The 24767-nt window shown below is 42.2% G+C and overlaps 1 protein-coding gene across 1 annotated transcript in view; it reads right to left on the bottom strand.

The window, feature by feature from the left end:
• Positions 1-13976: 13976 nt before the first annotated feature.
• The window catches only part of ADGRF1 (adhesion G protein-coupled receptor F1), a 43250-nt gene continuing 32459 nt past the window's right edge, over positions 13977-24767 (bottom strand). Inside the window, exons 11-15 of the mRNA XM_032861981.1 lie at positions 22196-23569; positions 20422-20463; positions 19288-19347; positions 15629-15695; positions 13977-14187 (exon numbers count right to left, since the gene is read on the bottom strand). Of these exons, the coding sequence (XP_032717872.1) occupies positions 14114-14187; positions 15629-15695; positions 19288-19347; positions 20422-20463; positions 22196-23569 (1617 nt within the window). The 3' untranslated portion in view covers positions 13977-14113. The remainder of the gene's footprint in view (positions 14188-15628; positions 15696-19287; positions 19348-20421; positions 20464-22195; positions 23570-24767) is intronic.

Genomic DNA, 24767 nt, shown 5'->3' with positions numbered 1-24767 from the left:
ATTCATATGCAAATCTGATACAATGAGCTAGCTACCATCAAAGAATAAAGCACAGTCCTTGCTGTGAAGGAGTGAGTCATCTAGCGGGTGAAACAACATTAAAGGAGATAAAGAACAGCCAATGATAGGAAAGGGATGCAGTAAATACCCACCCCCCCCCCCCCCCCCCCGGAACATCTTGGTGGCTACGAGAGTGTTACAAGGTTTCAGAGGAGAGGGGAACTGACAGAGGCAGGAGCAGAAGGAATGTCTTCACACGGGATGTGGGTGTCATGTGCACCCTGAAGAGCCAGGGAGATTTGCTACGGTGGAAGAGAGTGGGTGGGCTTTTTAGGTGAAATTACATGGTGAGTGGTTACGTTATTTTTTGATGGGGACTACGTGTTCCAAATCCATACAAATAACACCTTGCAAGATGGCAGAGGTTAGGAGACAGCAAGAAATTAACCAGGCAAGCTGCAAAGCTGTAGGCTTGTGATGGGCTGACAGTCCGTGGAAATGCAGGAAGGGTGAGCAACACATAGATGTCATATGGACAGGAACCTCACCTGCCACATTCATCTTGCTCCCTACTGGATCCCTAATACCTACCACAGTGCTTGACCCATCCTATGAGCCCAGCAGATTTTTGTGGAGTAGGTGAATGAATGAATCTTGGAAAGGCTCAAAGTGAGTCTCACGTTTATGTACTTCCAAGCAGAACCATGTTTAGAAACCTGCAGAGTGAGTGTTATGTTTGTTTTCCTGAATGGACTAGTCTCAGTCGTGTTTGCTGAAAACACAGACCACTTCTCCATTAGAGTAAAGGTGAAAAAAACAAAACAAAACAAAACCTTCAAGGAGTGTTCTTTCTCTTCCCTTCAGAAGTGCATGAAGGTAAATGTCCTTTGCTAAGCTGACCTACTCCCCACTCAGGCCAGAAGAATGAAGTTTGATTGCTCATTCCAAAGTCCTCATGACTACCAGTGTTAATAAAGGTCACAAAAGTGTTCAGCTTTTTACAAACGAGCCGGTTATTTATTTTTCCTGTGTCACGTGTTCACTCTGAGGATTAAGAATATGCAGTAGAGTTTGTTGTGAATAATGGCTTCAAATCTAGTCGAATCCCTGAATTTAGCTGCAACTAAATGCAAAGAAAGGATCTGTCCCAAGATTTACAGGATATATTCTGGAGGAGGAAATGCCCCAAGAAAACAAGAAATGAGTTGATGTGTCAATTCATAAGATGAAAATAAAAAGGAGACCATGTTTTATTCCTTATCCTAAAACTATGGGTAACTGTGATATTTGTGTTTTCTGGAAAATGACGCTGTCCTCATCTTCTCGTGCTCTCCACTTCTTCCACCCAGACCTTTAACTTCTGACACATAGGAGGAAATAAGGAGATTCTCCCAAGTACAGATCTCTTTCTTCTTGTGCGGTCTTGCAAGCCCTTCAGGAAACGCTCATGCCCTCCATACAGTAATCTTCAATGTCTGCACTTTGTTTTTCTTCTAGGAATGTGAAACCCTTTGTGATTTCTCCACAACATACTCTCAGCAGCAGTAAGAATATGTGTCCTCTCTTTTTGCTTTTTTTCTCCTGCTCATGCCCTCACGCTTTCCAACACCCAATGGAGGATTTTTACTTATGTGTTTGTTTTTCCTTTGTTTGCTGGCAGGTCGCCCCTGTGCCCGGGATCTGGGGGAAAAGGCAGAGAATGAACATGGAGTATTTCCGAGGCTTGGGTGACCCACATTTTGACTCCTCCCCTGGGGCAAGAAGAACCACATTACCTTCCCATTCAGGATATTCAGCCTAGAAGCCTGGGTGCCTTTGAGTGTGCCCTCATGCTCCTCAGAGGACATTCCACCGTCTTCATATTCTTGTCTGTCCATGGACTGTGGAAGGTAAGGTTGGGGAAGCAAAGATTGGAGCCTGTGCTATCTGGCGTAGGTACACATCCCATGAAGGATGTAGGTAGACCCAGCGGAAAACCACCAACTACGAATTCTGTGGTCAGTGTTTTTGTGGTTAAAATGATGATATTTCTGACTGGGGCTAAATCAGCAGTTGACAGAAAGACATTAATCAAAGTAGAATAATGTGATAACTATCATAAGGCATTTTGGTAATCTCTGTCTTACCAGTGTTTTAGCGATTCTCGGATCTTGAGTAGTTTGGGAGCAGAAAGAAAAACGGTTTTGGAGCAAGAGTTTCTGAGTTTAAAACTCACTGTTGTTACTTTTTAGGTAAACTCTGTCTCTGTTCCCTCATCTGTAGAACTGAGAGGATAATTATAAGGAGGATTAAGTGGCATTCTCTGTGTAAAGTCATGTAAATGGGACTCAGAATATTTGTAATAGAACGCTTACTGAGCCCATGTGGTGCTGATCTTTAATAAGTCAACTTGAGTGGACTCTTTCTGGACGAGATAGAGATGATCACCATGAACATTCAGTCATTGGTAGCACAAGGAAAATATACCTGTACCTAGGCACATGTCCAACCAGGAGGCACAGCTATGTCTTAGAATGGGGTGTGTGTGTGTGTGTGTGTGTGTGTGTGTGTGTGTGTGTGTGAGATGCCTTATTCTGGTCTCCCTGTTACTAATCCTCTTCCTCTTGGAAATGTCATAAGATAACTGAGCCACGTATACTGTACATTAGTTCATCAAGAAGAAGCGTTTGCAAAGAAAGTGTTGGGATGCAGTAATGAAGTCTGACCTCTTGGCGGTGGAAGTTGCTGGCTCCTGCCAAGGTGCGGAGAATGTCAGGTCTTGATCAAAGCTGCTCATTGCCTACATCTATGTTCACTATGTATTTTTGCTTGGGAACTGGTTTATCAGCTGCCCTGGAGGGGGAGTCCCAGAGTTAATACATGGAATGGGGACTTCATTGCCCTGCTGGGCCTGGCATGGAGATGGGAGGAGGTAGGGTGTGTGTTTCTGTGTGTGTGTGAGACGGTGGGGAGTTAACACTTCTGTTGGAATTAGCTTCAAGGTCAGCATCCCAATCTTCTGAATATCTGCTATGATGACAAAATCAGCAGCTTTGAGAGGGGCGGGGAGGTTTTGAGAAAATGAAATTCATCCAGACCACTTTTATGGATATAAGTAGCCATGTAAAACAAGACAGTCTTTATTTTGAAAATCAGGTATAACTCTAAAGTTCTAAACTTACAAGATCTATTCCCTCTGTATTTCATAACTATTTCAATCTCATAGAAAATTTCTAAACTTCCTTTATGAAAGCTTACATCAAATGTAAGCTTACAAGGGAGAATACATACAGTGGGCCCCCTTTGTGGGCAAGGATAGTTTTTAAAAATACATCCCAAATGTTTAACAATGATTATTTCTTGGAAGGATGGGGTATTGGTTGGGGGGGGGGGAGTATAATAAGGAAAGGATTTTTTACTTTCTATCTTATATCCTTTTTATATTTATAATAAAATAAAAGCTAAAAGTAATAAGAGCTAACATATACTGAACGCATATTATGTTCCAGGAATTTTGCTACACGCACTATTTTATTTAATTCTTTTAATTACCCTGTGAGCGGGTATCATCACCGCCTCAATTTTACCATCGAGGAAAATGAGGCCTTGCAGGAGCTGAATCACTTGCCAGGCACAAGTGGCTGAGTAGAAGAGATTGGGTGCAAATGTAGAGTTCAGAGACTGTCCTTCTGGCCACCATACTAAATGTCCTCAACTGAACAAATAAATACAAGTTAAAATTCCTTTCTGAGGAACAAAGAGTCAATCTCGCTACCTCATAGTCACACCTCCAATCCTTCTCATGCTTATACTTGGAATGTAAAGTTTGGTTTATTTCAATACTCAATCAAATGTGTATTACTGGGCTACAAAACCCTTCCCAACACCTGCCATGCCAGGGTAAGGACAATGCGTACCTGTTGGGGGTGGGGTTAGAAAACAAGAGAGCCCAGAAAAAGATATCTGAGGCTGCTGATTGGTCTTCCTTAAAGTAGAAAACAAAAGGCAGAGAGAGAGAGATGAGCTAGAAAGATCTTGTAATTTAGGAAACTGAGAGCACTGCACATTTGGAATCCTAGCTAGAAGTTATAGTAATGCCCTTTGATACACTTTTGAAGTCTGTTTTATATTAACAAAATAAAATCATTTGAACTTTCTTCTGATTTGTAACTCTTCAGTATTCTCCTTTCTAAAAGCTTTCTTTTGCCTGGGGATTTTTTTTTTCTTTTGACAAATCAAGAGTCATTAAATTTTTCTATAGGATAATGAATAAGAAAAAGAAATACACATAATGGGTCCCTCTCCTTCATGGCCTCCTCTGGTCTTTCCTTTCCCTTTAATTAATTTATTTTTTTAAGACTTTATTTATTTGACACAGAGAGAGAGAGAGAGAGCACAAGCAGGGGGAGCAGCAAACAGAGGGAGAGGGAGAAGCAAACTCCCTGCTAAGCAAGGAGCCTGACGCAGGATGATGCTGACGCAGGATGATGCTGACGCAGCCTGACGCTCAATCCCAGGATCCTGAGATCATGACCTGAGCCGAAGGCAGACACTTAACTGACTGAGCACCTGGGCACCCTCCCTAAACAAGTATTTTCTAAGCCATCCAGATAGAGTGTCCCAATATGAATATTTTGCTTGATTAAATACCTGGCACACTGACCTTCATACTCTTAAAATTTGGGGAAGGAAGGAAAAAGAAAATTTAACACCTATAGTACATAGGCACTAAACAAGCTGCTTTACAGACTTGATCTGAGCCTTCCAGTGACCCCTGGATCCTTCTCATTTTACAAACAAAGGAAGATAAGGTAGCCTGTCCTAAGGTTGGGGGTGCCTTTTCTCACAAGCTCCTGGTCATGCTGGTGCTGCTGGTTGGGAACACACTTGGAGAATCCTCACTCTGGTCTGAGAGAGAGCAGGGCTTGGGCACTTCATGTCGTGGCAGACTTCCACGTGTAAACAACTGTCAAGGTAAATTCTGGAAATGATTCCGTAAATGTGACTTTGTTTTTATTCCTTTTCAAAATCGATGGGGAGGGAGGTCGTATAGCGGTCCCCACAATCAGGTGAGGCAGAGGACAGGTGGAACTAGCTCCTGGACCCAGCAGCTACATTATCACCAGGGCCAGTAAAGCTCTCATGCCTCTAAGAGTTGTCCTTGGCGGTGCCCAGCAGCACATTGTCATGGAATTCTGCCTGAGCTGCCTTGCTGCCTTGCTCCTGCCCAGTTGGGGAACATGGTTGACATCTAAGAACCAGGAAATCTTATCCACAAAGGCAATGTGTCCCTTGGCAACACATCATACTGGGGCGCTCCTCTGCTCTGGTTTCAAGCATCAGGTCAGAATTCCAAAGGGGTGTTGCCTCCCATCTGGTTGGCATAAATGTAGCTGTTGGCAATGCTTTATCTATGATTCCTACCCAGCAAGATAAGGTCCTGCCAAACCCACTTGGGCTGGTACTCTTTGGTGATAAATTTCTCTTCTCTCAGCATGTGACCTAGAGGAGACACAGGATCTGAGAAAGGCAGGACTGGCTGGGTTCTCTGAGCTTATCTAATGAATGCAGCTCTGTAGCTTTACTGAAAGGGAACTGAAGCTCGGAGAAATGCCCTAGGCACTGAAGACTTGGCCTCAGGAAGTCTCCTTCCCAAAGACAACCCTCTACATCCGCCCTAGGACGCCATCAAGGAAACGTAACTAGCACGGTTGGTTGGGATCAAGCCAGGTGAAATGTAGACCCACTCTGGGGAAACTCATTGTCATCTATGAACAGGGCACTCTTCCCCCATCGCTTATGGTTTGGGTTATTTCTCAAGCCCCAGCCCTTCCCCCCAACCTTGCTGAATCTGGAATAAATTGTCTGGAAAAGTAACATCATGATATCTTGGTACCATGGTACTCCTTTATTTATTTATTTTTTAAACTTTTTTAGATATTTTATTTATTCATTTGAGAGAGAGAGAGAGCACAAGCAGAAGGAGAGGCAGAGGGAGAGGGAGAGGGAGAAATAGACTCTCCGCTGAGCAGGGAGCCTGATGTGGGACTTGATCCCAGGATCTTGGGATCATGGCCTGAGCCGACAGCAGACACTTAACCGTCTGAACTACCCAGGTGTCCCAGCCATGGTACATTTTTAAAAGACAGCCTCAGGGGCCCAATAATGATCCCAAAGGGGTAAATCTGTTTGTAAAACATCATGCGCCATTGTTCCTTGTGTGGATGGAGGCCGGGAGGCTTTCTGACCAAGGGAAGTGAGGCAGAGTAGGGCACCTTGGAACAGATTCTCCTCCCTCCATGTTGGTTCTCTCACAGGCAGTTTACCCAAACCCTGAGCCCCCACTTCCTTCTAAAGAGGGGAAAATGATGTACAATTTGCTGTGTTGTTTTGAGGAACAAAGGAGGTCATCTATGCTGAGTCTAGCGCAGAAAGTAGAATATAGAAGGCTCGTTAGTTTCTGCTTCCTCTTCTGCCCTTTCTTCATATCACACTGAGTGCTAAGGTGAGCACTGGTGCTAAAGTGAGGGCTGAGGAGTGCCCTGCAAGCCGCCTGATCCTTCCTGAGGAAGCTCTGAGGGCCGAGTAAATCCCTGCTGTAAATACAGCCAGTTTGATGTTTGTTCGTGTTGTTTTGTTCCCTCTGCCCCTAAGACGTTAGGTACAAAATGGAATCTGTAAAGAGTGATAGCTCAGTCATGGAGTGTGTCGCTTGTCTCTGACAAAACTATAAGATTTGCTAAGCGACTTCCTCCTGAAGGAAGAGATGCATCCAAAAACCCCAGAACATTCTCAATCTATTTTGTACCACGTGCTTGAATTAACTCTGAATTTGCCCAAAGCACCTAAGGATATCCCGTCGATGTGGCTCAAATTTAAATAAAATACTGCCTTTCTAGCAGGTGGGAGTCTCGGGCCAACCGTGGCTAATTCTTGCTTGGCTTAGAAACAGGCAGCCTTCACTCCTCACCAGCACCCTTGGGCATAAACCCAGGAAACAGAGCTATTATGTTCTTAGCTCCCTAATCTCTTTTACTGTACAAAACACAGCAGAAACACTGCAAATTGTTCCTAATTAGAGTAGTTGGATTAAAACGCCTTTTATTGCCCTAGATTCCAGAGTGCATATCTGGGGTACGGAAGCTTTGAGCAATTTGTCCAGGATTATTTCTTGGTCAGAGTCCGCCCCCTGAAGTTTGAGAAAGGTAAGTACAGCACAGCCCGCTACCTTCTCAATAAAAGACAAACCGTCTTTCCACTACGGAATCACTTGAAAGGACACAGATTTAGGAATCTTGCCAAAATCTGCATCAGTCTGAGAGACCTTCTAGGTGCTTCCTCAGCCCCTTTATTTGTTCTGAAAGAGACAGAGCAACTTGGAGAAAATTAATCTTTACAAAATTGCTAGTTACGGATCTGGAAGAGCTAATCCAACGTAAGGCCAGGCAAAGTCTAAACACGATTCCATTCTATATATTCAGTGTGAAACCTTCCAACAGTGGGATTTCTTATTCTGCATGCCTGTTATAATTTTATATCCTGACACAAGATGGGAATGAGCAAGTCGAGGTCTTTATCTTCCTTGACTCTTTGCATCCTTGAAATCTCTCTCCCGTTCTCTAGATTTCCCTTCTACTTCACAAGCTGCTCCTTCTCATTCACCTTTCCTGGATTTTCCTCCTCTCTTTGCATCTAGATAATGATGCCCAGGCTCAGTTCTTGAACCTCCTCACTTCTGTCCTGTACTCACTAGGTGATTTCATCGGGTCCCATAGCTTTAAGCACCATCTTTAGCCCAATAGACTAGTGTACCCAGCGGCCAACTTGACATCTCAAATTGGAGGTCTTGTAGGCATCTCAAAGACCTGAAGCAGCTGGCCAGCATGAGCTTGGACAGCCCTGGGGCCTCTGAGTTCAAGGAAATGAATCAAGGGGACTTCCAACATTAAGATATCCCATGCCTTCTCCAATTTACATACACACACACACACACACACACACACACACACACACACTTATTTATATTTAACCACAGCTACATGGATATGGTTTCAGGACTCAAAAAACTATAATTTCCTGCTTCTCAGGGAAAATCTGTTAATTATTTTAGCTTATTCTTGTGATAGTTATTTCCATATTTCTAAGTTTCATGATTATAGTGTTACATCTTGGTTTCTCAGTTTTATTGATTTCCAAACACAAAGAAAGAAGATTTATATCTCTTCTGCCATCCTCCCAGCTAGACATCCTATTCCCAAATACTTATATTGTTATTATGTTGGTTAAAACAAAATCACTTTGAGTGATTGGTATACTGTATATTCTATTCATAGCTGAGCTAGGTTATATGTTTAATTATTTTTTTCTGCACATTTTGATTCTGTAAGATGTAACACTTTTTTTTTCATTTGTTCGGATTTCTGTATTCTCATCAAAAATGCATCCCAACACACCCCCAGGTATGAAAATCTCTTCTAAATAACACTTGGATCTATTAGGTGTCCTATTATTTTCATCTTCTTGAGTGATCTTCCTGCATATCCAACCTGGATCTGCCCCAGGCGGTTGTCCGGGTAGCAAGTCATTTTATCCCCACCCTGGAGGCTCTCTGCTCTCTCTTCTAACACATCTTTGCATCTTTCATTTCTGCAGTCCCAATCTTTTTCTTTCTGGGTTTATTGCCACATTTGGTATAGTCTATTTCCCAACAGCTTTTGGGAAAGGAAGAATTGCAGGAAAATTTAGGGAGAATTTCTGTGTCTGAAGAGGTCTTTTCCTTGCACTTAATTGCTTCTGGGTTGCAATAATTTTTTCTCAATATTTTGAAACCATTCTCCATTGTTATTTAGCTCACAATAGAACTGTGAAGAGTTCGATAATATTCTGATTTTGATCTTTCACACAAAACCTTTTTTTTTTTTCCCAATGAAAATCTTTGGATCTTCTTTTTCTCTTCTATGACCTGAAATTTCACAGTGGTGTTGTCTTAGTTGGTTCAGGCTGATATAACCAAATACCGTAGATGAGTGCCTCATAAACAGTATTTATTCCCCATAGTTCTGAAGGCTTTAAGTCCAGGATCAGGATGCCAGTATTGTCAGGCCTAACAAAGGCGCTGTTCTGAGATGCAGACTGCCAACTTTGGGCTTTGTCCACATTTGATGGAAGGGGCTAGGGATCTCTGTGGAGTCTTTCATAAGAGCACTAGTCCCAGGGCACCTGGGTGGCTCAGTTGGTTAAGTGTCTGCCTTCAGCTCAGGTCATGATCCCAGGGTCCTGGGATCAAGCCCCGTGTCAGGCTCCCTGTTCAGTGGGAAGTCTGCTTTTCCCTCTACCCCTCCCCCTGCTTGTGCTCTCTCCTTCTCTCTCTCTCTCTCTCTCAAATAAATAAGATATTTTTAAAAAAGAGTGCTAATCCTATTTCAAAGTTTCCACCATCATGACCCAAATTCTTCCCAAAGGCCCCACTTCCTACTACTATCAGCTGGGGGGTTAGGTATTAATACATGAATTTGGAGGGACACAAACATAACTGGGTCTCTTTTCACCTATCACCTCCTTGAGTGTGGCCAGGAACTGTGACTTACTTTGAGCAATAGAATGTGGTAAAAGTATGTGCTGTCACTCCCTGGATTACCTCATACCATATTCTGTTTTAAAAGCAGACAGAAGTAAGAGACTCTTCTTGCAGGCGTAAGGGTATAAGTAGCCATGTGGGAGAATCCCATGTGTCAGGGAAGTAGAGAAACCCTCTAGGGTCTCAGGGTGTCCTCAGGGCAACAGTCAGCAAAAATTCAAGGTTCTCATCCTCACAACTACAAGGAAATGAATTCTGTCAACAACTTGGTGGAGCTGGAGTTCCCCAGTCAAGCCTCCAGCTGATAATGCAGCCCTGATTACAGTCCTGTGAGACCCTGAGCAGAGGACCCAGTTAGCTGCGCCTGTGAGATAATAAACGTGTGTTGTTTCAAGCCTGTAAGCTTGTAGCAATTTTTAAATTCCATAATAGCAATGATTGCAATGTCTTACTCTTTCAGACTCTTTCATTGTTTTTGGTAGCATTTGGGGAAGGAGCTGAGGTGAATATTGTGTGTAATCAATGGGTTAGAGAAACACGACATATGATGTGATCAAACACACTTTTTTTTTTTAAATCGTCCTTATAAAATTAATTGAGTGGGTAAAGCTTTTGCTTCCCACCTGGTACGTTCCAGTTATCACTCCAACGTGTTCCACCCAACGCAGCACTGTGGTCACTTTCAATAGCTAACATGCTCTCAGTTTGGTGATGAGGATGTCCAATCTCATGTAATAGTAATAAGTACAAATAATGTTGTGTTAAATTTCTCTTCTCCCCCAACAGAGTCCTGCTTTGGGTTGACTGCTTGCACTGGCACAGCTTTGCTGATGGACGTTTTTGCTTAGATTTTCTTATGCTCCTTTTACCCCATCTTGGGTACTGAGGTTTCTGACCCCCTTTCTCTCAAGTTTAGGAAAGAGAGGTTTGTATTACAAGACTGGGTTGCCTTCACACAATGTCGGGTTTCTCTGGATAATAAGGGAAGGTGCATTTGGGAGCTCTTCAGAAATTCCAGATCCCTGACCTCTCTCACATGTAATTCCTTCAACTCATGCAAATTCATCTGTATTCTATGTGCTCACTTGGGACTCCTTCCTCATCCCCTAATCTGGCTTCATCTCTACCTTCTTGCTGCTCCACCACTTTGGGTGGCCCTATGTCACACAGTACTCAAGACAAACCCATATTGTCTCTCTCTTACTTTTTGGTCTCACCATGCACCACATGTATGGGAAGCACACAGACACGCTACACCTGCCAAAGCCTAGGCGTGGAGGCTGGTCTCAATGCAGAGACCATTCAGGATCCCACTGCTAGAGCTGCAGCCACAGTTCCAGGCAAGCATCAGAACCCTTCCCTCCTCCCCATCAGCCATGTGATCTAAGGGAGGGCAGAGAAATCTTTCATTAAGTTTGTCAAGGGACAAGCATCTCTTCTTCTCTCACCTTTTGGAGTAGATGAGAAGGTTCGTGGAGCAGCTTTCTCCAAGGAAATTCTCAAAAAAAATTTTTCTTTTGATTTGTTCATCTCTGTAGAGTATGAAACCATCTACTGGTTCCCCCATCATTTCCTTTGACTATCTCATTTTAGCATTTCATGTGTGCTGCATCTTGGTGCCACGGGGAACCTTACATTTTTGCTTGCTGTATGTATGCCTATTTCATCCACCACCATTAACCAGAAATCCCCCCTTGCTCTCTATTTGAATATTATGAAGGCTACTCATGTCGGGATACTAACAGATACTTCAGACTTTATAACTCTTAAAATAACCCACTCAGAAATCTGTTCTCTGCCCTACTTGAACATGCCTACTGAATGTTCAATGTGTCCATGGGACTGAATTCAGATGCACTACTCCTGAGTAGGACATGTTTTGATAAAGAGCCTGGCCTGAGTACCAAATGTTTGGCACAAATTCATATACTCTGTTGCCGTCACAGTGACTCCAAATGGGCACCATGGTGCTCCAAATGGGCACCATGAAAATGCATCCACATCTCCTCTCTTGTCAGGAGGAGAAGAGTGAAAGAATGTGCAGAGGGACTGTCCAGTCTGGAGTTTGACCTTTATGGGTTTGCTCTTGACTAAGTGCTGGCACTCACATCTGACCTCTCTAGCCTGAAAGACAGAACAGCTGCCTGTGAATATACCCAGGCAAACCAAGGCGGAGATGGGGAGGAAGCTACCCCAAGTCACTCTGACACCATGAGCATCAGGAGCCTTAGAGACATCTAGGATCAGAACTCTTGGCAGGGACATTGGAATGTCCATGAGAGAGAAAGATGTGGGGCTGAGGTTTCACCAAAGAGATTCTGTAAGCAGCAACTGTGAATGTATGAGAGGCAGAACAAGAAAGGGAGGCCAAGGTGGGTGGACCTAGTCAGGGTTACCACAAATGATCGTGCAGATTGTGGCCTAGACCACTTACGGTAGCACCATTAATAGTGCAGGCAGGAGAGGGGCACCCTCTTCACTACACAGAAGTCATGTGTGGTGAAACTGTCAGGCTGTCCTTCATCATTCCCTTGGAGACTTCAAGAAATGACTAGGAGGACATGTTGAAAAATCCTAATTTCAACTAAACAGACAAATAAGAACTCTAGATATTGTTATGGACAAAACTGTGTTTCTGCAAAGTTCGTAAGTTGAAGCCCTAATCTCCAATGTGCCTGTATTTGGAGATAAGGCCATTTAGGAGGCATTTAAGGTTCAACGAGGTGATCAGGGTGGGGTCCTCATCTGATAGGGTTGGTGCTCTTACACCAGGAACCTCTATTTACATGAGGACAGAGACCATGTGATGACCCACCAAGAAGGTGGCACTCTATGAGGAAGAGTGGTCTCATCAGAAAATAACCCTAAAGACAGCTTGATCTTGGATGTCCTAACCTCCAGAACTGTGAGAAAAAGAATTTCTGTTGATTAAACCACCCAGCTGGTGGTATTTTGTTATGGCAGTCTGAGTTAATATACTACTGTAGAGAGTTATTAAAAGTGGACATGACTTCATCTTGTAATCACAGGCTGCTGAGACTCAGCCCATCAGGGTTACACATAAAATCGTAACTAGATGATGCAAGACCACTAGAGGATTCTACAGACCAAAGAGTGTAGGATCCAAATTACAAGTACATAAACAATGCCATTTCCTTCTAGTCTGACTTATACAACCTGCTTCCCATTATGATTCAACATCCACAGCTACTGTGCTGGCACCGCCCATTCACCATCCATGTTGCCCTGCTCACAGGTTAAAACCTCTTCATGGCTTCTTTTTCTGCAGCTGTCAAACAGGGACACTCATGTTCCCTATTCACAAACTTATTATAAAGGTTAAGTGAATTACTATAGGCAAGGCACTTAGAACAGTGGACACTTGCTTGAAACACTACCTGTGCAGATTTCTAGGATTTCTAAGATTTCTGGAAACAGGATTGAATTAAAAGGCTCCATTCTTCTGGATCCAGCAATCAGGGTTGAAACTCATGTGAGCCCAAGGGGTGAAAGTGTGGAAAGGAAATGTTGTTTCATGTAGTGTCTATCTACCTGCTGTACTATATTTCATTCAACAGTGGCATTGGCTATAGATTCAAGGAATCCCCAAAATGCAATGAAAACCGGGATGTGTTAGGGTAGCTCCATAGACAACCAAAATCTCCTTCAGTTTTCCTCTTACACAGAGAGAATTATGGCAGTATTGAATCTAATATCTGACCTTATAAATTTTGTTAGTGTTGCAAGTGATTTCCAAAAGCTGTTATGGGCTATAGAACTGGACTAGGGGCCCCAGGTCTTAAAAGTCCCAGGGCCCCTTTACTGGCTTCCCAATCTTCACCTGTCACTCCGCCTGTCTGAACATCTGTTTCCTCATCCCTGCTCTAGATCAGCCTGGACACCTCACTTCACTGGACTGGGGACCAGATGAAAGCACCTTGTAGACTGAAAAAGGTCGTATTACCTATGAAATATTACTTTACTTCCCAACTAATGCCTACAAAGACATCTGAAATGGAATATTTCATTGGATTTCTGATTAAATTTCAAAATTAAGTAGCTAAACCTAAAAGGCAAAAATAAGCATATAATTCAACTGAAAAATTAGGGAGGTAAATGCCCTTTCTCTAGGAAATTTGCATCAATGACTTTTTGATAGAAAGTGCACATGGTCCATCAGTTTATCCAAGGTGATTTCATGAAGTTTTCTTACTCCAATTCAGATAACTGGAAAGGTCACTTGAATAATGATATTTTATAAGAAAGGAAATCATAGTTTGTAGCAGTGAAAAGTTGGTACCACTGACGTGATTTCCAATAAAACCTACTTTTTTACATTTATGATGTAATTCCTTTGAATCAAACCACATGGAAATAAATCATTCCACTTAACTGAAGATACAAAGAGCAGTGATGAAGCTGCTGAAAGCTTCTTATTTTATTCCAGACTCCTAAACCAAAAAATTCCATTTAAGATTGAGCTAATTTTTTCACTGACATTTAGCTCTAAATGTCAAGTTGCACCAAAAATTTTTCTTGAGTTTATGGTTCGCAGCCTTATTCAGTTGATAAAAACTGAGTTAGCATGATGTCGTTTGAGGATTCTCCAGCATGAGAAAGTGCATAAATGCCTATGAGAGGAAAAAGAGGATAAGAGTTATGTTTCTATGTCGGAATCAAGCATGAGACCAAAATGAAAATAAGCCTATGCAAATCCTTGCAAGTCTGGCCAGTTCCAGGAAGATGGCAGGGAAAGCTACAGAAGGCAATTGGTTGACAAGCAGTATTTAATTAATGCCAAAGAGACCTGCATTTGTCAGACATCTCTCATTTGAGAAGAGAAGCATCATATCTTTCAGATGCTGTGGAAAATGAGATAAAGTAGATGTGAGATCATAAAATGTTATTGCTAGAAGGAAACTTCATGATCTCTTCGTTTTTCATTTTACTGATGAGGGACAAGCATCCAAAAGGTTAAGAGGTTTGTAAAAAGCACTCAGACTGGTTGGTGACAGTGATAATGGGACCCAAGGCTTCTGGGTAAGCATGCTGAACATTTTGGGAAGGAAGTGCTGTTTCAAGTTCAGAACCTTGAACTTTATTTTGGAAGTCAAATAATTTTGCTTACAATCTAAAATGAATGGACCATTTCCCTACTTTAATAAAGATATTAACATAATTTAACAGAAAATGGAACTCAGGCACTAAAAGATGACTTCAGCTTGACTTGTCATGCAGTGACTTTTCCTCACCCCCATGCTCCACTCTTCTCCTCCAGGCATAGGGCAACAATCTGCAATGCTTACAGACATAACAGTCTTCCAGGAGCTGAATATCATTGACTTTAGCAATATCCAATATGTGAGCATAAAAGCAATGCATGTCCCAGGTGGAGGGGATAGTGCTTTCTCACCCATAGCAGGTGATGGCTTCACCTTGGTGGGGACATTTTAGGGAGGAGAGTACATCTGATGGAGCACAAACACATAGCCCATGCCCACTGCTCAGCAGGTGGCACAAGAAGGGTCACTCTCCAGTGACACAATTGGTATTTGACCACACTCCTGTACCCCATGACCTCGATGATCAATGTCACTGATTTATAGAATGTCTAAGTGATGGAATGGCTGTCATTTGTGGTGAAATTAAAAGGGACAATAGTGGTCTCCATGAGCATCAACTTCCCCACCATGTTCTGTCAGCCCTGAGCACCAACCAGATGAGCTCCGGAAACGTGACCAGCAGATACACCTGCACTTCTCACATGTTGTTAGAAGTAGCCCTTCAGGGGTGCCTGGGTGGCTCAGTTGGTTAAGTGTCTGCCTTAAGCTCAGGTTATGATCCCAGAGTCCTGGGGTTGAGCCCCATATTGGGCTCCCTGCTCAGCGAGGAGTCTGCTTCTCCCTCTCCTTCTGCTCCTACCTCCCCCCATTGTTTTCTCTCTCACACAGTCTCTCTCAAATAATAAAAAAATAAATAAAAATAAATTTAAAAGTAGCCCTTCAGTTTTCCTCCTATGATATATTCACATTCTTCTATTTTTTGTTAACCTTTGGCTTACTGTTAACTCACCTTTGTGCTGCAATGGGTTGAAAGTTTTTGGGAATTTGGGTTTGGCAGGCACATCTGATGAGTCTTGCTGCATCAAAGAAAAACAAGTCATTTGTACATTAATAGTATTCTTTGAGTCACGCTCTGCATTTCCTGACATCTTAATGTCATTAGCAATTCTTTACTTCACTTATGTGGTGCCCTGTTCTCTTTTCAAGAAATTAGATATTCCTTTCTTACCCCTTCTCTGGCTTTAATCTATTTAAAATGCCTAAGAACATATTTCTAAGGGAATCTTTTGTTCCTGTTTATTCTCACAACTTTTAACAACAAACTAGAAAATAGTTTTAAGGAAGGCATTATCTTTTTGCACGTCCATGCTTAAATTTCTTTGGTTCACACATTTATCTCTAGAAGAGGAACCCCTGGAGAAAAAACAATAGTTCTATAAAAATGGTCTCAAATAAAACTTTGCCTTATTCTCACTCATCTTAGCATTCAAATCCCTTTGTGAATAATCTTTTAGTAACTGGAGCAGAGGCTAAACGGAGTTCAAAATTTTGAAAACTGAATTTTCTAATGGAAATGAAATATTTAAATAAAAAATGTACTTTTGGGGAAAGGTAGAAGTTTAAGATACATTGTGTCTTTGTCTATTCGATAATTGATTTATTCCTTAATTTAATGTCTCCTATTGAATACCACCGTGTGCTAGACACTAGGAATATTGGAAAGAATGAGCTTCCATTTCCTGCCACAGTCCATGTCATAAAGAAGCTAAATCAAGATGGGAGAAATAAGTTCTTGTTATATGCAGTGGACAGCCTGATGATAGCTCCTAATTTTCACTGAAATATATAAATGGCTACCCCACATTGAGCCCTAGGAGTGGTGGGGGGAATTACCATAGAGACAGGAATGAGAAATGTCTAAAAATTCCAAAGCAAAATAATTGATTTTCTAGAAGTCTGGACTCAGTAAACATATAATACTATAGTCCTAAAGACAAATTCTATAGTCATCATCATTGCATTTAAAACTGAATCTCGTCCCATTTAGAGAGAAGAATTTTAGATTACAACACACCCAGGGACTCTACACAGTCTGGGGAAAAGCAGCCTCTTCAGATATGGGGCTAAGCTGTTGGTCAAATAACAGGACCTGAGTCATTGGAACCATTAATAAATAAACCTCTTCTCTCTGGAGAGAGAATCTGTAGGGGTCACCAGTGTCTGTCTTTCGGAGAAGAGTCACAGAGAACTTAGCTGGGGACAATGGAAGGGCTAGGAAGGGGCCCGGAGCCCCCAACAGGGAGAGGATTTTGAGAGAAACCACACTGTGGGTCCACACAGTGTCATGGTTCCTTGAGGGATGGTCCTTATGGAGAACATCATTGGCTTCTTTCATTCCTTTCAGCCAACAATTCAAATTTTCACTGCTTTTAAGACTCCTGTTTTACCATCCATTTCCCATCTCTTAGTGCATAGCCTTTTCTCCTCTACTTTAAAAACAAAACAAAACAAAACAAAAAAAGGTGTCCAGGTCTGAATTCTCTCACACCATGACCCAATCTGCCCATGTTGCTCCATCTGCATCAGACTGAAGCTTCCTGTGTCCGGGGAAGAGTCTGATCCCTCCATCTTCAGTCCACTTACTTCATCTGCCTTTCCAGGAATCCTCTTCCTTCAGACACCCCCACCCCCAGTTGACTTCAGACTCTCTAAGACTCTCTTTGCTGGCTCATCCCTCCCACCATATGGACTTTTGCACATCCTCGTGTCTCAGCTCTACCGTCGCTGCTGGTCCCGAGTCTGTGTCTGGTTTCCACCCTCATTCTCTTTTCTCTCACGAGTCTCTTGACAGGAACATTCCTACTGAGGTATCTTTTTGCCTTCTCTCTCCTCAATTGCTATAATCTGGGCTCCTGTTTTACACTCAAACTCCCTCAGAAAATTACAAATACCCATCTTCTCTCTTGCCAAATATGCATTTATTTTAACCCAAATGAGCCACCTAACCTGAAAACAAAGTCCCACTTTTATCATCTGATTTAAAAATGACATGGGGAAGGGAGTACAAATCCAGAAGATGCAAAGGAATGTGTCAACACTTGACATTAGAACCAGGAAGAAAAAACACTGCTGGGCGTCCTTACTTTTGTTCTCATTTTAATTTACTTTGGGGTGTTTTTCTTTCTTTGGTTTTCAAAGGAGAAAAATGCTCACTTCCTGGCAGGGCGGGGGGTGTCCTGTCTCACCATTAAGGACAGGTTTTTCTATACTGCCGACACATAGGCTGTAGCTCCCTTCTTTTCTTAAGCACAGTGACTGACTTATTAGTTTCATATTCTCTGTTCAAGAGATTTTAGTTCTTCAAGACATAAATTCAAAATTACAGAAAGTCAGAACCTCTGCTTTGAGTTAACGAGTCCAACAGTTAATGTCTACAGTTGGGAAAAAACCCCAAACCGAACAGTACCATGTGACTTCCCTAAGATCACTCAGCCAAATCAGCGACTGAGTCAGAAATGTAACAGGGCAGGTCTGCTGGCGAGGGGGTCCCTGCTGCCTAATTCACAGCACAGCCCCATATGAGGAAACGCAGACCCTGGAAAATGTTTTAAGGTCAAAGGTTAATTTCCTCACTTTTTAAAAATTACTATTTCAAAAGATTATAGTGCCCCTTGTAAAAATCTCTAAACACCCACGTAGCTCTTCAGGCACTTAAATCAGCTGATTTTTTATCAGACACAGAAATCTCTGCCTTAGAGCTCCTTCTGAAAGGCCTTCAGTGTTTTGCCGAAGGGCAGAAGTCTAAATCAACTTCAAAAATACAAAATACGAACATGAGGGCTTCTGTTGTTAACTCTACTCTCTTTCTATGGACTGCACTTTCATGGCAAAGAACAAACCAGGAATCCTCTGCCTCCATCCAAATGTCTCGGTTGGTAGATTTAAGTGCTCAAGTCTCAAGGGTCTGAGTCAGTTATGCCAGTTGAAGAGGGAAAACTCAGAGAACATCTCACAGATTAGAAGTCGACCAGGATTCCAGGCACCTGGGTAGCTCAGTTGCTTGAGCGACTGCTTTCAGCTCAGGTCATGATCCTGGAGTCCCAGGATTGAGTCCAACATTGGGGTGTGGGGGTGAAAGGGTCCCCTACTCAGCAGGGGGTCTGCTTCTCCCTCTGACCTTCCCCCTCTCATGCTCACTCTCTCTTATTCTCTCTCTCTCAAATAAATAAATAAAATCTTAAAAAAAAAAAAAAGTTGACCAAGATTTCATACTTTCCTTTTACAAAGGCAAAATGATCTACAGGAGGTCCCAAAAGTCAGCCAGAGAAAAGGGTCTCACTGACTCTAGATGTTGGAAGGCAAGTCTGACTAAAGAAGAGGACACCGTCCAAAGGTTGTTTGCCCACCACAGCACCCACAGACTTCAGTGCCTGAGCATCTTTGTACTTTTCTGTGGCTTCTCGTTCACTCATTCCCTTGTTCATTTTCTCACTCATTCAACATTATGAATAGTGACCCTGTGCTGGGCACCATGCCAGGGAGCAGAAATAAAATGGCGACAGAGGCTCAGGGGGATGACACAAAAGTGGTCTCTCCGTGCGACTGCACACAGAGAAGTGTGAAACTGGAACTTCATGCGTTGGACCTGTGGCAGCAGGAGATAATTACCTTGGATGCTTGCTTCCGAGAGCTTAAAGGAGACAATTTGCTGAACAGCAATTGTCGCAGCTAGAAGGCAACAAAGAAATATTGAGAAGAGGCACATACACAATCATAATAGACAAATGCAGAACAAAATTGCAGACTGGAACTGTTACTTAATAGAGGTATTTCCTGGAAGCCCTTAATAGACCATCAGCGTGGCTATCTGATGAAAAGATTTCTTTTATTTGTTTGCTTTACCTATAAACAGACCTAGGATTAAACAAAGAACAACAATACCAAAAGCCATAATAATTCAGATTCTAGACAATAGTAATTGGCAATAATTGCTAAATTAAAATTTATCTCTGAAGTAAAGAGTTTCCTAACCATGTGAATGGGGCCATTGAGAGAATTATTTAGTCCAACCAAGAACAGCAAATTGCTTCTTTGTAAACAGGGATTTTGTGTATGTGCTACAATTGTGCTAATTATAAAATCTTCTTATCTTCTTACTAAAAACAAAGTCTCTGTCGCTTAGCTTACTTTCTCTCTTTGCTTCTCTCAATAGAGTTGCTCAACCCTTGGGAAAAATAATGAAACTTTTAATTTAAAAAATAATGAAACTATATAGACTTTTTTTTCCATAATTTTTTCCCTACATTGGCCATCCTTCCTTAGAGATTTTATTTAATGTTCAAAGTTATTTATATTTACCATATTAAACTCTAGGAATGTAGAAGTAGATATATCCTTCAGCATATTCTATGTAAATGCTATATTTAATAAAGAAGGAAAAGGGAATCACCCTACCAGGATGTACTTTTTGCTCTTTGATGATTGCCAAACCATAGATTAAAGTAGCAAAATGAAAAGTAAGAACAATTTCCCTTTTTTTCTATAATGTTCACATTATACTTTGTGATGGTTCTATATTGTTTTCTTATCAGCACATTCTATATGTGGTGATTAGTTCTATATAGTTTTCTTATCAACAGTGAGTCTTTTCACTGAGTCTGACTTTTATAAAATTATAGAATTTGATGACAAGAGTACTCATGGTCTCACCTATTATATGTGAATAAGGGACTAGAACTGAAGGGGAAGGCCTGGATGCCTGCATTAGAATAAAGAGATGAAGAGAGAAATGAATACACCTACCTTACTGTCCAAGAGCATTCCAAAACATAAGATGAAAAAACCCTTAAGGAAAAAAAAAAAAAGAAAGAAATCACCTGTATGGTCTTTTCTCCACCAGAGAAGAAAACATGGCTGTGTAATTCTATTCTATCACCCAACACTATTTTCTTGCTGGTCTCTCTCCTAGTCTGTGGACTCCTCAAAGGCAAGGACACTGGCTGATTCCACCATGCCTGGTATAACACAAAGCACTCAAAAAAAAAAAAAAAAGTTTTTCTTGAAGGTACAAACAAATAAATGAGTGAATAAGGTTTTAAATGTATATGGAACATTCTTTTCCCTTTTGTGTCATCCTAAACACCAAACAAATATATTCTATAGCTTATTCTTCCTTTAGAGTGGGAATTAAATCAACCTTGATGGAGTGCACATGAATCTGTGACAACCGCAGGCACTGAGGTCCAACCCTAAGCAGAGGGTTGTTCTATCTGCCCCCTTGCTATCAAGTCCGGTCCTTGTGGAACCCTTGGCCGAGGCTTTCCTGGACTATGAGATCCTTCTCCCAGTCAGAGCACGCCCAGTGGGTGCCTGTTCCCACAGCATCTCTCCATGGAGCTGCTCTCAGCAGAAGCTCCCTACACCTGTCACCATTAGGCATATGCTCTCAAGGTTCGCCATTTGCACTTACCAATGAAACGTTCGCTGGTGTGCTAAAGTAGGTGGAGAACCAGTTGCTTTTAGAAGATGGATTAGCACTTCCTACATGCCAGGCACAGTGCTGAGAGCTAAATTATGTCATGTAATTTATTTTATGATGTAGGTAATAATATTATCTCTCTCTAACAGACGAGAGAACTGAAAGAGAGATTAAATATTTCTTAGAGGTCACAATGGACAATGTGCCATATTTGAGCCCAGACCTATTTAACCCCACAGCTCAAACCTTTAACCACCCCTTCCTTGAGACATCATGCAGAGGTGACCAGCAAACATTCATTGAACCAAGATCAAAGGCTCTCTTCCAGACTCAAAGAAACCAAAAGATTACTTTTTCTGCCTACTCTCTGAACACTCTTCGATTGTGAAATGTAAAACCCATGCTCTTCAGCAGGTGTAGGCAAACTTCTGCAAAGATCCAGATAGGACGTGTTTTAGGCTTCGCAGGAGGTACAGTTGCAACTGTTCAACTTTGCCAAGATAAAGAAAGCAGCTGCAGACCATATCTACACAAATGGGCATGGTGGTGCTCCAATAAAACTTTATTGACAAAAACAGCACTGGTTACAGTTTGCCAGCTCCTGCTCTGTTGTGCTCTGGAGACATTCTGTGCACCATTCAGAGTCAACAAGTGCTTTTGAATCCTTTCCTTTTCCCTGTGTGCTTTTGCAGAGGTCTGCCCAGGAGAAAGAGGGTTGAGCTGGCAGCAAAAGGGGTTAACATTAGGTTTATAAACTCCAACATCTAAAATCCTGGGATGGATTCCTGAATGAGTCTAATACTCTGCTTCAGTAATACCTGCTGGAAAATACAGATTCTGTTATTTGTTTGTTTCTTTTGGATTCACTGCTGCCTGGCAGTGTTGCTCACAGACCTGCTGCAGGCAGTGGGAGATGAGTTAGCATCCAGAGTGGTGTTACCAACCTCAGTTCTCTATAATTACCCCCGGTCACCTGATGATGTAAGAAGTTATTCTTAAAAAAGAAGAAGAAGAAGAAGAAGAAGAAGAAGAAGAAGAAGAAGAAGAAGAAGAAGAAGAAGGAGGGGAAGAAGAAGGAGTTATTCTTATTGTTCTCACCTGGAATGCATTGAGTAATGCAAAAACAACATGCCAAGCCAGATTCCGGTTGTCTACTATTGTTCCTATGCCAAAGCCCCAGGTGAGCCCCAGCAGAGGGGTCAGGATGAGAAGGCTCTTCCCCATGCGGACAATAGTGGCCTTGTTCTCCTGACTGGGTCTTTCTCCAACAGTGGGCCTCCAGAGCTTCCTGAGAACCAGTAGCACCACCACCAAATTTACAGCCACAATAGTCAGTGCAGGAACAGCAAAGGCTAGGAGGGGTTTGCTCCTATCAGACCAGTTAAGCCAACACACGTCTTTCCTTGTGTAGCCATTGCTTGGCTGCGTGACAGCAATTGTGATGGCACATATGATGAGAGGGCACCCATAGCCCAGGCAGAAGCCGATGGCTATCATCGAAGGCATGGCCATGTGATGGAACACGAGGAGGATCCGATAGGCCAGCAGGATGCCAAGTGTGAGCATCCAAAAGAACAAGGAGAGATAGAAAAAGTGCATGAAGAACACAGCAGCTATACAGACTCCAGAAAGGTTTACGGGGGAGTCTCCAGTGGCAGCGACAAGGAACCAAACATCAGCAATCAGGAGGCACAGGGCTATGTTCACCATGCAAACATGACGTGTGTAGGAGGTCTGGTTTTTCTTGACCTGCTTCCAAAACAGAGCTTCAATGATCAGGCATAAGGTGAGACTTCCGATGGAGATGCCCAGTCCCACAAAGGTGATCCATTTCACCACGGGGATGATGGCAGGGGGGACAAAGGGAGACATCAGTACCGAGAAGGAGGTCAGGTGAGTACATCGGCACATCACCATGTCTGGAGTTTCGTTCACCAGGTGGCAGCCCGCATTGTTCCACTGCAAAAGACTGAAATCCCAAAACACACAATGAGGTTGGCTCAGATTCGACTCTATCTTGGAAAAAATCAGGAAAACCTCATTTACAGAATAGTTTTGAATAATCGTGGATATCACGGGGCCATTGACCCGAGCATTTCCATTTTTGGTAACAGATAGGATAGTCCCCAGGGTCAACGAGGCCATGCTGACGATGGTTTCTGGAAGGGACCGCTGGAATTGGTCTGACTCAATTAACACACGGCCTCTTATGGGAATGGAGGCATTTGGAGGGAACATTTCAGTCTGATAGTTGTAACCCATCTTGAGTTGGCTTTGGGACACTGGACTCCCTTTCCACTTAATGAATTCCCGAGAAAAATTCAGAGGCAGAGCTGTTGGAGGTACAAGGCTACTGATGTTTTCCAGTGTCTTCAGTAACTGCGAGCTGGCATGCTGTTCTTCCTGTAGTAACACCGTCCAGTTGGTTACTGATGATGAATTCAGGATGTGGTCAGCTATACTGATGACATCCTGAAATACAAAGATGAAAGTCAGTTTGTGTTTTGAATAAGCAGCTCGGAGGACTAGGAGGGGATAGTCATTAGTATTAAGGATAGCATAATCGCCCAAAGAGTTGGCCCAGTTGAAGACCACAGCAAATATATCAGTGAAAATCAGTTTAGTCACTGCACAGTGAAAGTTTTGGGTTAAGAAACTTGGGTCAGCAGAATCATATAAGTTCCAGAGTGAACTTCCCAGGACATTTGTATGCACACTGGGGTTCCAGCAAGGCTGAGAAAGAATCCTGTGGTGTGTGCTGTATCAGGCCCACTTCCTTCCACAGCGATGACAAACATGGCTGCCTTACTGCTCAGGCTGAGGCTCAGAGAGTGAGACATTAAATTGAACTCCTTTCCAACATTATATTTGTTTTGCTAACATCAGAAGTTCTAAATTCATGTCATGGACATCCAAGTTGTAATTCATGTGAATTTATGAATTAATAGGAGAGAATATAAAGCAAAAGAGAATATAAAGCAAAAATTCTCAAACACTGGACGAGTGACTGAGAAGCATCGAACTGTTGTGGGTTTTAAGGGTCAGTCTCAGCTGAAGAGATTCCTTTTCCAAACAAGTCCTTGAAAGCTGCCACTTTCCCCAGCAGGACCCTGTCTCTGGCTTATGGCTCTGGTTCCCAGGCATTCTTCCTCAGAGTCATCATCACTCTGACAAGAGTTTTACCCTAAATGAGCCCTCTGCAGCTTCTGGCCCCAAGTCCCATAGCATGCTTCTTTTACTGCCCTCTAACCTCTGTCTTCTTTTAGTTTCTGTTTGCCTGCTCTGTTTGTGCCTTTCATTTTATTTTTAGACTTTCTGTGTCATTTTGTTTTAGTTGGTCTCTTGTAAACAACACAAAGTCAGGCTTAAAAAAAACTTGATCATCTTCTCTTTGGTTCACAGAGTTTTAACTTATTTATATTTAATGTCATCTCTGACATAATGTCACCTTGTATAGCTAAAGTATAACCGTGTGATATGTAACCATACAATTCTATAATATAATTTTTCAAAAATATAATATACTTTAACATATAAAATGCACATATCCAAAATGTTTGGAAGGCATTCATTTAACAATATTTATTGAGTACCTGCTATGTACTACTTTTCATTTTCTAGGCACTGGAGGTGATACCTAAAATGCAAGCAGTGGCTATTCTAGGGTGAC

The sequence above is a fragment of the Lontra canadensis genome, unplaced genomic scaffold (assembly GCF_010015895.1).
Source record: "Lontra canadensis isolate GAN:19392208 unplaced genomic scaffold, GSC_riverotter_1.0 scaffold23, whole genome shotgun sequence".
NCBI classification, from domain to species: Eukaryota; Metazoa; Chordata; class Mammalia; order Carnivora; family Mustelidae; genus Lontra; species Lontra canadensis.
This window is presented reverse-complemented; position numbering and strand designations above follow the sequence as displayed.